The sequence below is a fragment of the Diplotaxodon limnothrissa genome, unplaced genomic scaffold (genome assembly GCF_057381915.1).
Source record: "Diplotaxodon limnothrissa isolate DT_005_m unplaced genomic scaffold, D_limnothrissa_male_GT1.1 unmapped_scaffold_4, whole genome shotgun sequence".
Taxonomy (NCBI): domain Eukaryota; kingdom Metazoa; phylum Chordata; class Actinopteri; order Cichliformes; family Cichlidae; genus Diplotaxodon; species Diplotaxodon limnothrissa.
This window is the reverse complement of record NW_028188558.1, coordinates 1731307-1744091: the sequence shown is the minus strand read 5'-3', so window position 1 is coordinate 1744091 and position 12785 is coordinate 1731307. Positions and strand designations below refer to the sequence as shown.

Below are 12785 nucleotides of genomic sequence, written 5' to 3'. Positions count from 1 at the left end.
TTTCGGTTTGTTTCTCCCACAGATTAACCCTGTGATGGGACTCCTTGATGAACACAGCTATGTCATTAAGTAAATTAAAGAGTGATCCACTTTCAATGACACTTTGTGTTGTGTCAGCAATCACAAGATTAAGTATGTGTGCATAGCACCACACATGCACATGAGTTGGAGACTGGGCAGTCATAAGTGCTGAAAAGCCTTTGTACTGGCCCTGCATATTTGAAGCACCATCTGTTGCATTCCCAATGCACATGGCCTTGTCTAGATTCAGATGCTCTAAAACTCCGGAAAGCAAGTTTACAAAGTACTGCCCCGTGGATGCTTCGCACCTCACTATGGAGACAAGCCTCTCCTGCACAGACTCAGTAACATACCTGATGATTACTGAACACTGATCATAACCTGTGATGTCTTGGGTTGTGTCTAGCTGAACAGAAAACATCCCAGCTTTCTGGACATCACTGGCGATGCTCTCTTGAAGGAGATGGCCAAGTGCATCAATCACTGAGTTGACAGTTGTTTTGGAGAGTAGGGTGATGAGAGATCCTCTACCTCTTGATCCACTGGTCTGATGCAACTTCTTGCTTTTTTCAATGCAGTCATTCAAATGTTCTCCAAGGCACATATCATACTTGCCTAATAACACAATCAGTTCCAGAAAGTTACCATGATCGATGGTGTTATCACCTAAAATGTATGCAGCCTCATTCTCCACATGCCTATAGCTGAGTCCCCTCTTCCCAAGTACTTTGATCACATCCACTATACGCTCTAAAACTTGCCGTCTCTTTTTCACTTGTGCTCTGTGAGCTGACAACTGACTGCCAGCAAACAAGCTCCTGATGTTGCCTTTTGAGCACCTTAAGAAAAAAGCTTCAGCACAGGTCTGGTGTGTATTGCTCTTTTCATGCTCCTCTGTGCGCAGATGTATATGTCGCCAGTCACTCATGCCTGTTATAAATGTGCTGGTGTCAGTCAGCCTTGCAAATGCCAGACACACAAAGCAGAACAATAAATGGCGTTCTTTGCAATAAGTAAGCCACTTCCTGTTGGTGCCATCTTTACAGCTGAACACCCTCATCACAACTGCACTGCTACTGTTCTGCTGTGGGTGGTAATCTAAGAAGGCCTGTAATATGGCAGGTTCAGGGCGAGCAAAGTCATCGATGCCCTGGCTCTCACTCTCCTGCTCTTCCATCTCTCTCTCTTGCTCCATCTCTCTCTCTTGCTCTTCCATCTCTCTCTCTTGCTCTTCCATCTCTCTCTCTTGCTCTTCCATCTCTCTCTCTTGCTCTTCTCTCTCTCCTGCTCTTCCATCTCTCTCTCTTGCTCCATCTCTCTCTCTTGCTCTTCCATCTCTCTCTCCTGCTCTTCCATCTCTCTCTCTTGCTCTTCCATCTCTCTCTCTTGCTCTTCCATCTCTCTCTCCTGCTCTTCCATCTCTCTCTTGCTCTTCCATCTCTCTCTTGCTCTTCCATCTCTCTCTCCTGCTCTTCCATCTCTCTCTCTTGCTCTTCCATCTCTCTCTCCTGCTCTTCCATCTCTCTCTCTTGCTCTTCCATCTCTCTCTCTTGCTCTTCCATCTCTCTCTCCTGCTCTTCCATCTCTCTCTCTCCTGCTCTTCCATCTCTCTCTCTTGCTCTTCCATCTCTCTCTCTTGCTCTTCCATCTCTCTCTCCTGCTCTTCCATCTCTCTCTCTCCTGCTCTTCCATCTCTCTCTCTCTCTTGCTCTTCCATCTCTCTCTCTCTTGCTCTTCCATCTCTCTCTCCTGCTCTTCCATCTCTCTCTCTCCTGCTCTTCCATCTCTCTCTCTCTTGCTCTTCCATCTCTCTCTCTCTTGCTCCATCTCTCTCTCTTGCTCCATCTCTCTCTCTTGCTCCATCTCTCTCTCTTGCTCCATCTCTCTCTCTTGCTCTTCCATCTCTCTCTCTTGCTCTTCCATCTCTCTCTCTTGCTCCATCTCTCTCTCTTGCTCCATCTCTCTCTCTTGCTCTTCCATCTCTCTCTCTCTTGCTCTTCCATCTCTCTCTCTCTTGCTCTTCCATCTCTCTCTCTTGCTCCATCTCTCTCTCTCTTGCTCCATCTCTCTCGCTTGCTCTTCCATCTCTCTCTCTTGCTCTTCCATCTCTCTCTCCTGCTCTTCCATCTCTCTCTCTTGCCCTTCCATCTCTCTCTCTTGCTCTTCCATCTCTCTCTCGCTCTTCCATCTCTCTCTCTTGCTCTTCCATCTCTCTCTCTCTCTTGCTCTTCCATCTCTCTCTCTTGCTCTTCCATCTCTCTCTCTCTTGCTCTTCCATCTCTCTCTCTCCTGCTCTTCCATCTCTCTCCCCTGCTCTTCCATCTCTCTCTCTCCTGCCCTTCCATCTCTCTCTCTTGCCCTTCCATCTCTCTCTCTTGCTCTTCCATCTCTCTCTCTCTCTTGCTCTTCCATCTCTCTCTCTCTCTTGCTCTTCCATCTCTCTCTCTTGCTCTTCCATCTCTCTCTCCTGCTTTTCCATCTCTCTCTCCTGCTTTTCCATCTCTCTCTCTTGCTCTTCCATCTCTCTCTCTTGCTCTTCCATCTCTCTCTCTTGCTCCATCTCTCTCTCTTGCTCTTCCATCTCTCTCTCTTGCTCTTCCATCTCTCTCTCTCTTGCGCTTCCATCTCTCTCTCTCTTGCTCTTCCATCTCTCTCTCTTGCTCCATCTCTCTCTCTCTTGCTCCATCTCTCTCGCTTGCTCTTCCATCTCTCTCTCTTGCTCTTCCATCTCTCTCTCCTGCTCTTCCATCTCTCTCTCTTGCCCTTCCATCTCTCTCTCTTGCTCTTCCATCTCTCTCTCGCTCTTCCATCTCTCTCTCTTGCTCTTCCATCTCTCTCTCTCTCTTGCTCTTCCATCTCTCTCTCTTGCTCTTCCATCTCTCTCTCTCTTGCTCTTCCATCTCTCTCTCTCCTGCTCTTCCATCTCTCTCCCCTGCTCTTCCATCTCTCTCTCTCCTGCCCTTCCATCTCTCTCTCTTGCCCTTCCATCTCTCTCTCTTGCTCTTCCATCTCTCTCTCTCTCTTGCTCTTCCATCTCTCTCTCTCTCTTGCTCTTCCATCTCTCTCTCTCTCTTGCTCTTCCATCTCTCTCTCTTGCTCTTCCATCTCTCTCTCCTGCTTTTCCATCTCTCTCTCCTGCTTTTCCATCTCTCTCTCTTGCTCTTCCATCTCTCTCTCTCTTGCTCTTCCATCTCTCTCTCTCTTGCTCTTCCATCTCTCTCTCCTGTTTTTCCATCTCTCTCTCTTGCTCTTCCATCTCTCTCTCTCTTGCTCCATCTCTCTCTCTTGCTCTTCCATCTCTCTCTCTTGCTCTTCCATCTCTCTCTCCTGCTCTTCCATCTCTCTCTCTCTTGCTCTTCCATCTCTCTCTCCTGCTCTTCCATCTCTCTCTCTCCTGCTCTTCCATCTCTCTCTCTTGCCCTTCCATCTCTCTCTCTTGCTCTTCCATCTCTCTCTCTTGCCCTTCCATCTCTCTCTCTTGCTCTTCCATCTCTCTCTGCTGCTCTTCCATCTCTCTCTCTTGCTCCATCTCTCTCTGCTGCTCTTCTGTCTCCTCTGTCACAGACTTCTCCACTTTTGATGATAAATCAGCTGGTGCAACATGGATTGGCACAATTTGTTAAGACTTTGAGAAGTTTGAGAAACTAACCTTAAGCATAAAATAAAATTTACTATCAGTAACTTCATAGCACCCGCCCAGCAGTATATAAACTCCGTCATGCTAGTTACGCTGTACGAGTTATTCTAAGCGACTGTATAAAGTCACCACAACGAAAACAAACTACAACTAAAATTAGTTTATATCTGACACAGATAGACAGCAGGTCATAACTTCTTACCTGAAGTTCAGTTCCTCTGCCACTATGACCGGCGGCCGCCTCGGGTCTCTCCTCCTCCTGCCTCCCCTTTCCTTCATCCACCTGCTGGCCTCCACCACTTGCTGATCTTGCTAAATCTATGGAAGCTGTGCCATAGCTACCACCAAACAATTCAGTAATTTTCACACATTTGGCAGCGTCTGCCTGAAGGGCTTGTTTCTTTTTGGCCCTAATTTTTTCGGCACCTCCTTTCCTTTTTTTGTTCTCCATTTTCTTTAGTTCGTCTATAAGATTGCTAAACATGGGGGAGGGTGCATCCGACCTCCTCGGCTGTAATTGGTCCAGCCCAGAGTCGATCATGACCAATTGGCCAATCCAACACCTTTCATTGTTTATACCCTTCCCAAAAAAAAAACAAAACAAAAAAAAAAAAACGGTCGGCCCATAAAAACAAAAAATCGCCAGCGGCCCACCGGGCAAGTGCCCGGTATGCCCGATGGCCAGTCCAGCTATGAGGGCAGGGCTGTGTTGGTCTGAGACTGTAGACATTAAAAAGTCCACAGGAGAGATGGTAGCTGATTAAACAAGTGTCATGAGATAATAACAAAATGCAAAGATTGGTGACAGCGCTTGGAACCATAAGGCAACAAAAAACTGTGAGAAATAATTTAGGCTCTGCCTGTGAATCACTCTTTGCTTCTCTTCTTCCTTCCATCCCATCATTTCATATATCACTCTGCACTTGCTGTCTATGTGAGAACAAGGCACAACTTGCTATTGCAATAAACTATAATCTAATTATCCACACCTAACAACTCTTGCACTTAATCTATAATAAAATGATGACAGAAAAATGTTATAGCACTGCCTTTAGTAGCCTCACACAGCTCCTGCTGTTTCCTCCTCATGTCCTTACCAGCCATGTCTGGACAATGTTATATCATGAGTAATATTTTTTTTAAAATCCATCTAAATAAAACACACACATGCACACACAGTGACATTTTAGACCTTCTTCAGAATACTGTATATACTATGGGCATCATGGTGCTGATCCAGAATCCTTACATTATTATTTATTACTAGAGCTACAATAATAAAGCAATGAGGAGGGGAAGTAATAAATATGAAATAATGTCATTATGATGATTCCATTTGTTTCACTATCCACTCTGTGCAGGGCAAAGCTTATTACATGTTTAAACTGTAGAGATACAATCATTTTACTGCTGTAACATCCAAATTTTGTCTTATTTAAAATATAAATCTAATATAATCTGCTTCTTAATGTATGTTCTTTAAAATACAGCGTGTGTTTTTAATATATTATAATTATAATAATGCATTATTATGTGGACATGCATATTAGATCGTTTTTTAGTGAAATATAATCCCCCCAGAAAGGCAGGAAAAGCCCGGAAACTTACTTTAAAACTAAATATGTTCCCTAAAACGGTGACAGAGCTACAGACCCATGACAGCCTTACACAGGTAGCCAGCAGCTGTGACCAGCACTACCTGTGCAGTTAATAAAAGGACAGGTAATGTTTGTCGCGCTGTTGCACACACAGCACGCTCGTTTGTTTCAGTTCGTCAGTTGCAACAAGACAGCTTACCAACGTGTACGTAATAAGCTAATACTCCTGGGTGCTACACACTACAGTGTGCGCTGTACACCTACTTACTGGTTTTGTCGCATCAGTCTGTGTCTCTGAGTTAACTTGTGTTTCTCCTACAGCTCCGGACCGCTAAAAATGCGCGTGCTCTTTGTGAGCTCGTTCCCGGCTCGTAACCAGCGCGTTCTGCCGTCAAGGGCGATCATTGGTTAAATGTGATCATGTGACTGATGCAAGCCAGATCCTTTTATTTAGCAAAACTGTGATTAATAGTTAAATATTATTGTTTTAGGGGCACAGACAGGACTCCGCACACACACACACACACACACACACATTAAAAAATAATAATAATAATTTAAAAAAAAAAAAGTTGCCTCAACAAAAGGGCACCTTGGGCACCATCAGGAAAGGGGCGGGTGCTCAAGCCCCTGTAGCCCCCCCCCCCCCCCCTCTGTACGTTCCTGCTGTTAGGTTAATTGTGCTGATCCTCGGGTTGGGGGATTTGTGTTTGTACTGGAGCGCAAAATTCAAACCAATGGAAGATGGACAACAAAAGTTCAAAGCCATCAGGTGCTCAGGTTAGAAAAAAGAGAAAAGATGCAGGTAAGCAGATGTGTGATTGGATAATGGCAGGTCATCCTGAACCAATCAGACTAAACTCCAAACAATACATTATGTTACAGATTTTAATATTAATTAGTCATTGTTACTTGTTGATTTGTCCTTTTCTCATTGTGTGACGAATTATGACGACTGTTTGGTCGCTGTTATTGTCTCTCTCTCTCTCTTCATGTGTGTTTCTCTGGTGAAACAATAGTTTTGTGTTAATGTTAGGGCTGCACGATTTTGCATAAAATGAGAATCACGATTTTTTTGGCTTAGAATTGAGATCATGATTCTCTCATAACAACAAATAAACATAAAAACAACAAATGTCTCACGTTTTGTTGTTGCAGCAAAATGTTGTCTTGCTTGAAATTCCGTCTCCACCGTTGCTCGACGCTGCGTGTACAGAGCAGGTAGTGCAACAATAGAAAAATAGTTGCGGGACGGCACTGTGTAGCGTTTGTCTAGGGTGTTGATCGTTTTCCTAAATCCCTCGTTTTGCACAGTGTTGATGGAGCCATATCTTTGGTCAGGTGATAAGTGATAGCCTCCGTAATGTCTTTGTGCCTGCGGGAGTTCGACGTGTATAGGGAAGCGCTGTATAAGGTTCCCGTTATTGATGTTTGGGTGGTTGACCGGGACGGATTTTCTCCTGTCACTTTCTCGTCATCCCTGACGTGCTCTCCGTAGTTTTTTCCTGCTAATTTTAGCATCACACGGCACAGCTTCTGTATCACGTGGTATAAGGCTCCGCCCTTGTCATTTGTTGAGCAGGAAGAGTGAGCGCTTGTTTTCATGCAGAGTACGTCCCAGATCAAAATGTGAAGTTTTACAAATCACCACTTCTTTAGTGAATATCATTTCAGTCTCAGACAATCTCGTTTCTCTTACAGCGGTTGAATGCACCTTCTGCGGATGGCGGTACCACACAGTGTGCGTGGACTTCCCCTGCACAGAAGGCAACTACAAATGCTGTGAATGCTAAATAAACAGAAACAAATGATCCCTGTTGTCTTTGCTTGATGATTGGTTTGAGTCTTGACAATCCACATTGCTGGCGTTGCATCTTTCAATGGCAGCAATGGCAGGTATCAGTGCTCAAACCTTTTGTGTTTGTTTCCAACAAGTTGCCCACCTCGGGAAACAAAAATGTGTTCTTTTACTTGTCAGATGAACATATGAGACACTTTGACTCTTCAGTGCAGTGTGGAGCCTAACAAAGATCTGTTTTGTGTCCCAGCTGATCAGCAGGAGGAGGAGAGTCTGACGGAGCAGCAGAGGAACATTTTCAGCTACTTGGACTCAGCTCAGCCACTACAGAGGAAACAATGAGCTCAACACAGAAGGTGACAGACAGAGCAGGACCATATGACCAAAGATATTTATCACCATATACATTTGAACATTTGCCATAACGATGTAGCTGACGATAGAATTGACACCAGACAAAATACTTTACAGCTGCACAACTTTATTAAAAAGCCATCAATGTATTTTCACTGAAACAAGCAGCTGTTGTTTATGTGCATTAAAGTTATATAAAAATGTAACAGTGCAAATGCAAATTCCTCGCTGACAGTTTAACCAAAAGGCGTTTCCAGTGGAAACTGGCCGACACATCCTGAGCATAACCATGTATAATATCCACTAAACTTCAGAAGAGGTTATACAGTCGTGGCCAAAAGCTTTGAGAATTGCATAAATATTGGAACCTGGAGAAGTTGCTGCTTAAGTTTTTATAATAGCATTTTGCCTGCACTCCAGAATGTTATGAGGAGTGATCAGATGAACTGCATCGTCCTTCTTTGCCATGAAAATGAACTTAATCCCCAAAAAGCCTTACCACTGCATTTCATTGCTGTCATCAAAGGACCTGCTGAGACCATTTCAGTGATCGTCTTCTTAACTCAGGTGAGAATGTTGGCGAGCACGAGGCTGGAGATCATCATGGCTGTATCCCGATTCAGGTTCTGCAGCTTTAAAGTCCTCAAGGGCCGCGTACTCAAAGACCGCTAAGGCCGAAGTGCGAGGCTCGTAGGCTCGTGAAATGGGACGTCTAGCCTCCGTCGCGCTGCCCAGGTTGCCTAGCAACCATGATACTAACAGCTGGAAACGTTTCATACAGCTTTGTTTGACAGAAATGAAGGAGAACATATTTAGTTCATTTGTTTCTACATGAGCTCTGTGTGATTTGATGAGTATCTGAGGCTGAGACCACAGGACTGTGAAACATGATTGTTGGGCTTCATTTCTGTGCTGAACAGTCGTTTAAGATTAGCTGTAAATAACAATTAGCTGATGTTGTTCATGAGACTAAAGTCATCTCACTGTGGTAATGTAAATATAATATGGCCAATATTATAGTTATCATATTAATCACTTCACTCACAGACAAGTATCTGTGACAGTGTGTATACAGATGTATCATATATAAGAGACAAATATTGTTCATTTAATATGTTGGTACTAAATGTGGCTGAATGCTTACATATATGTGTAAAAAGCAAATGTAGGAGCTGCGATAACTGTGTCTGATAGAATGAAGAGTAGACTGATATATGAAATATTCCTTTATTGGGTGAGAAAATCAGACCATGTCATAACTGCTGTAAGTCACACAGAATAGATATCAGAGCCTTAAACAGGCTGACTTCTGCTAAATGGGTCAAACTGGGCAGAAAGTCTACAAACACATAACATCCTTATAGAATATGATGTAACACTATAGATCAACTTAGCTCAGAATATATAAAGCATATAAACAGTTACAGCAATATGATGCAACAAACACAGCAGCTACTGATCCAAAATACTCAAAGCTTCATAGAACTGAAACCAACATTTATTTTTAGCTCCATTCTGCTGCTGATACAGACTTTAGGTTTCTGAACATTAAACTTGTTGCTGCCTTTCATAGTGTGTAACTTGAAGGCCCTGAGTACTTTCTCCCACACTGGAAACACTGGGATGATCACATTATTTGAACATTACCTAATAAGACTGATTCAGCACAGACAGTTATGTTAAACTTTCCTAGCAGTCCTTCACAAACAGGGAACAGTCTGTCTATTCTCTCCATCTGTCAGCTGCTGCTGGCTCTTCCTCCTCCTCTTCCTCACACACTGCTGAGTTTGTCCTGGTGGATCATCAGGGCTGCAAAGCCTCACAGATGATGTGCAGCAGTGGCTCCCTCAGTCTGTCCTCACTCTGGACACTTGCAGTCGTCACACATGGAAATCAAATGTGTGATAAGCTGCAGGATTCAAACACAAGTGTAACTTATAAACACATGTTCATACTTTTATTCCACAATCAGAGAGAAAGAAACAGAGAGAGAGTGCAGGACAGACAGACAGGTGACAGTCTCAGGTGTACACACTGCTACACAACAGCACCAGAGCAGGATTTAGTGTTTGTGTTATTACGAGTGTAAACAAGAAGAGTTCCAGATGGTGCAGTGGACACATGTGTGGCTGCTGTGATTAAAGCATCTTTCTTTCAGCTTAACGAGTGAACAGCTCGTTCAAACACACGTTAAAGTGCGTTTGGCTCGACACCACCGAACAGAGGCAGCAATATAACACAGCTAACATTAACAGTGCAGTGAATCCTGCTTGTGCCGTGATGTTCAGGACTGCAAACCGAGCAGCATCACTGACTTTCAGCTTGTTGTGTTTGTGGATATATGACTGACTTTAATTATCCACAAAATCATCACATTCTCTGTCAGATTAAGGTCGACTATTGAACGGCGTATATTTTAAAGGCTTTAAAACCAAGTTAACGCTGAAAGTACAAACATCACTAATGTCACATAACTCTGCCGACAAGGCATAGCTATGGCTATGAAATGCTCTTTGTGTATCACTTCTTCATTATGAAAGATGTCATTAATGCACTAGTAATGTCTCATCTGGAGTATTGTTCAATCATTTGGTCAGCAGCTAATAAGACAGATCTTAACAGACTTCAGTTAGTCCAGAATAAGGCGTCCAGATTAGTGTGAAGATGTTCATACTATACTAATATTGATAACATGCATAATAACCTTTCTTGGCTTCCTGTACAGGCTAAAATATTCTATGGCTTACTTGTAGTTCTAAAGAAAGCAATTCTGTTAAACACACCACATTTATTCTGCTCAGCTGCAGTATCCAGATGAAATACATCATCATATTACACAGTTTTCAACAAGCTGTAATTTAGTAAATGCTCGAGTTAAAAGTAACGTTTTGTAAAACTGTTACATTTAGAGCAACTTTTAAGTGGAATAAGTTGCCTTAAAAAATTAGAGAATTATTCAAAACTTCAATGAACACTTAAAAGCCGATTTACAGAGCTTTTAGTTGTTGTAAATATTGTAAGACATGATTTGTTTTTGAAATTTGTGTAATGTGCCTCAATGTTATTGATATTATTATTATTATTATTATTGATTGCTTATATTTGAACAATTGTGAAACCTCACTGTGGATGTAAGAGTGAAATTATGTGGATATCTTGAATCCACTTTATTGTGTAATATTTTATGTGAGTATTTGACAGAAGACGAGCAACATCTGTTGTGGAAGCTAACGGGGTTCCTTTAGAATAAACAAACATAGGATTTATTATCACTGAATAATTCTGTATAAATCTATACAAATTATAGAAATATGTAATAGGAAACAACAAAATAATCTAAATTATAAAATTGTGTGTGTGTGTGTGTGTGTGTGTGTGTGTGTGTGTGTGTGTGTGTGTGTGTGTGTGTGTGTGTGTGTGTGTGATTTTAGTGTTTGAACAGTCATGAATTATCTTTAACAGCAGGTTGGATGTAATGTGTTAGAACTACCAGCAGGTGGGGATAAGAGACCTTTAAGGTGTTTGGTGCCACGCTCCACCTTCAGGTTTAAAACTAGTGTTAATGGAGTTTGAAGGTTGAGTTTGTTCCACGACTGCATTTCACTCACTGCCTCTGTTTGTATCTCTGTCACTGCAGGACCAACATGGAGCCAGAAGTCAGCGCTCTCAGGAGGCCGACAAACCTCACAGAAGAAAGGGAGAGAAAAAACACACCTGTGACGAGTGTGGGAAGGGTTTTACCGTGAGGGCTAAACTAAAATGGCATCAGGTCATCCACACTGGAGAGAGACCGTTCAGCTGTGACTTGTGTGGAAAGTCTTTTTCCAGGAAGGGTTCCCTAAAAGAACACCAACTCGTCCACAGTGGAGTTAAAACGTACAGCTGTGATCAGTGTGGCAGAGCTTTTACTCACAGTAGCCACTTACAGAGGCATCTAGTTACCCACTCTGGAATTAAGGCATACAGCTGTGACGAGTGTGGAAAGTCTTTTTCCTTGAAGGGTCACCTAAAAGAACACCAACTCATCCACAGTGGAGTTAAAGCGTACAGCTGTGATCAGTGTGGCAGAGCTTTTACTCGCAGTAGAAGCTTACAGAGTCATCTAGTTACCCACTCTGAAATTAAGCCATACAGCTGTGACGAGTGTGGGAAGGGTTTTACTGTGAGGGCTAAACTAAAACGGCATCAGGTCATCCACACTGGAGAGAGACCGTTCAGCTGTGACGAGTGTGGAAAGTCTTTTTCCTTGAAGGGTCACCTAAAAGAACACCAACTCGTCCACAGTGGAGTTAAAGCGTACAGCTGTGATCAGTGTGGCAGAGCTTTTACTCGCAGTAGCAGCTTACAGAGTCATCTAGTTACCCACTCTGGAATTAAGCCATACAGCTGTGACGACTGTGGGAAGGGTTTTACTGTGACGGCTTCACTAAAACAGCATCAGGTCATCCACACTGGAGAGAGACCGTTCAGCTGTGACTTGTGTGGAAAGTCTTTTTCCTTCAAGCGTTCCCTAAAAGAACACCAACTCATCCACAGTGGAGTTAAAGCGTACAGCTGTGATCAGTGTGGCAGGGCTTTTACTCACAGTAGCAGCTTACAGAAGCATCTAGTTACCCACTCTGGAATTAAGGCATACAGCTGTGACATCTGTGGAAAAACTTTCAGCCAGAGAAGGAGCCGAAATACACACCTACGCATTCACACTAGACATGATGTGTACTGCTGTGAACAGTGTGGCAAATACTTTACCACAGACGCACACTTACAACAACACATGTTTACCCACACTGAGGAGAGACCTTATCAATGTGACCTGTGTGAGAAGACTTTTAAAACTCCACATCACCTGAGACGACACCAACAGATCCACACCAGAAAGAGACTCTACAAGTGCAGCTACTGTGAGGTATGTATTTATATTGTTATCTTGTCATTTTAGCCTGACTGTTTGGAACAACTCTGCTCATTAAACTGTGTTAGCATGTTAGCAATTCTACTGCATGGAAAAGCAGCTCTGAGTGATTATTCAGATTTTCCTTTCAGTTATGATTTTAGTATTACTGTAGTATTATGGTGGTAGTATTGTAGTTATTGCAGCCCAGTAAACTGAGTGTGTTAACTGAAACAGTCAAATGTAGTTGGACGTCTGCAGAGATGCTCTTTATTTCAGGCGAAATCAGGATACAAATGTTGAAGGACTGACTTACACTGTCTTTGTGTCTTTGTTTAGAAGCAGAGCGACACAGATGGATCCAGTTCTCAACCCTGTCATCACTGTGGTGGTGGGAAAGACTTTCATTGTGACCTCTGTGGAAAAACTTTCAGTCAGCAAAAGACCCTAAAAGTACATCAACGTAGACACACTGGAGACAAACTG

At 43.0% G+C, this 12785-nt stretch overlaps 1 protein-coding gene across 1 annotated transcript; it reads left to right on the top strand.

Annotated features, from left to right (window-relative positions):
* The first annotated feature begins 335 nt into the window (after nucleotides 1–335).
* LOC146606868 (uncharacterized) lies at nucleotides 336–12258 on the top strand. Its single transcript, XM_085349303.1, has 3 exons — nucleotides 336–365; nucleotides 11178–12139; nucleotides 12234–12258. The coding sequence occupies exons 1-3, from the start codon at nucleotides 336–338 to the stop codon at nucleotides 12256–12258; spliced, it is 1017 nt and encodes a 338-aa protein (XP_085205429.1).
* Nucleotides 12259–12785: the final 527 nt, after the last annotated feature.

What these genes read in the sequence shown, in the direction of transcription:
- LOC146606868 (XM_085349303.1), top strand. Translation starts at nt 336, where the DNA reads ATGGAGACAAGCCTCTCCTGCACAGACTCA. An exon ending in GCCTCTCCTGCACAGACTCA is followed by an intron (nt 366 to 11,177) that starts GTAACATACCTG and finishes AAATGGCATCAG; the next exon opens with GTCATCCACACTGGAGAGAG. An exon ending in GATGTGTACTGCTGTGAACA is followed by an intron (nt 12,140 to 12,233) that starts GTGTGGCAAATA and finishes CTGTGTGAGAAG; the next exon opens with ACTTTTAAAACTCCACATCA.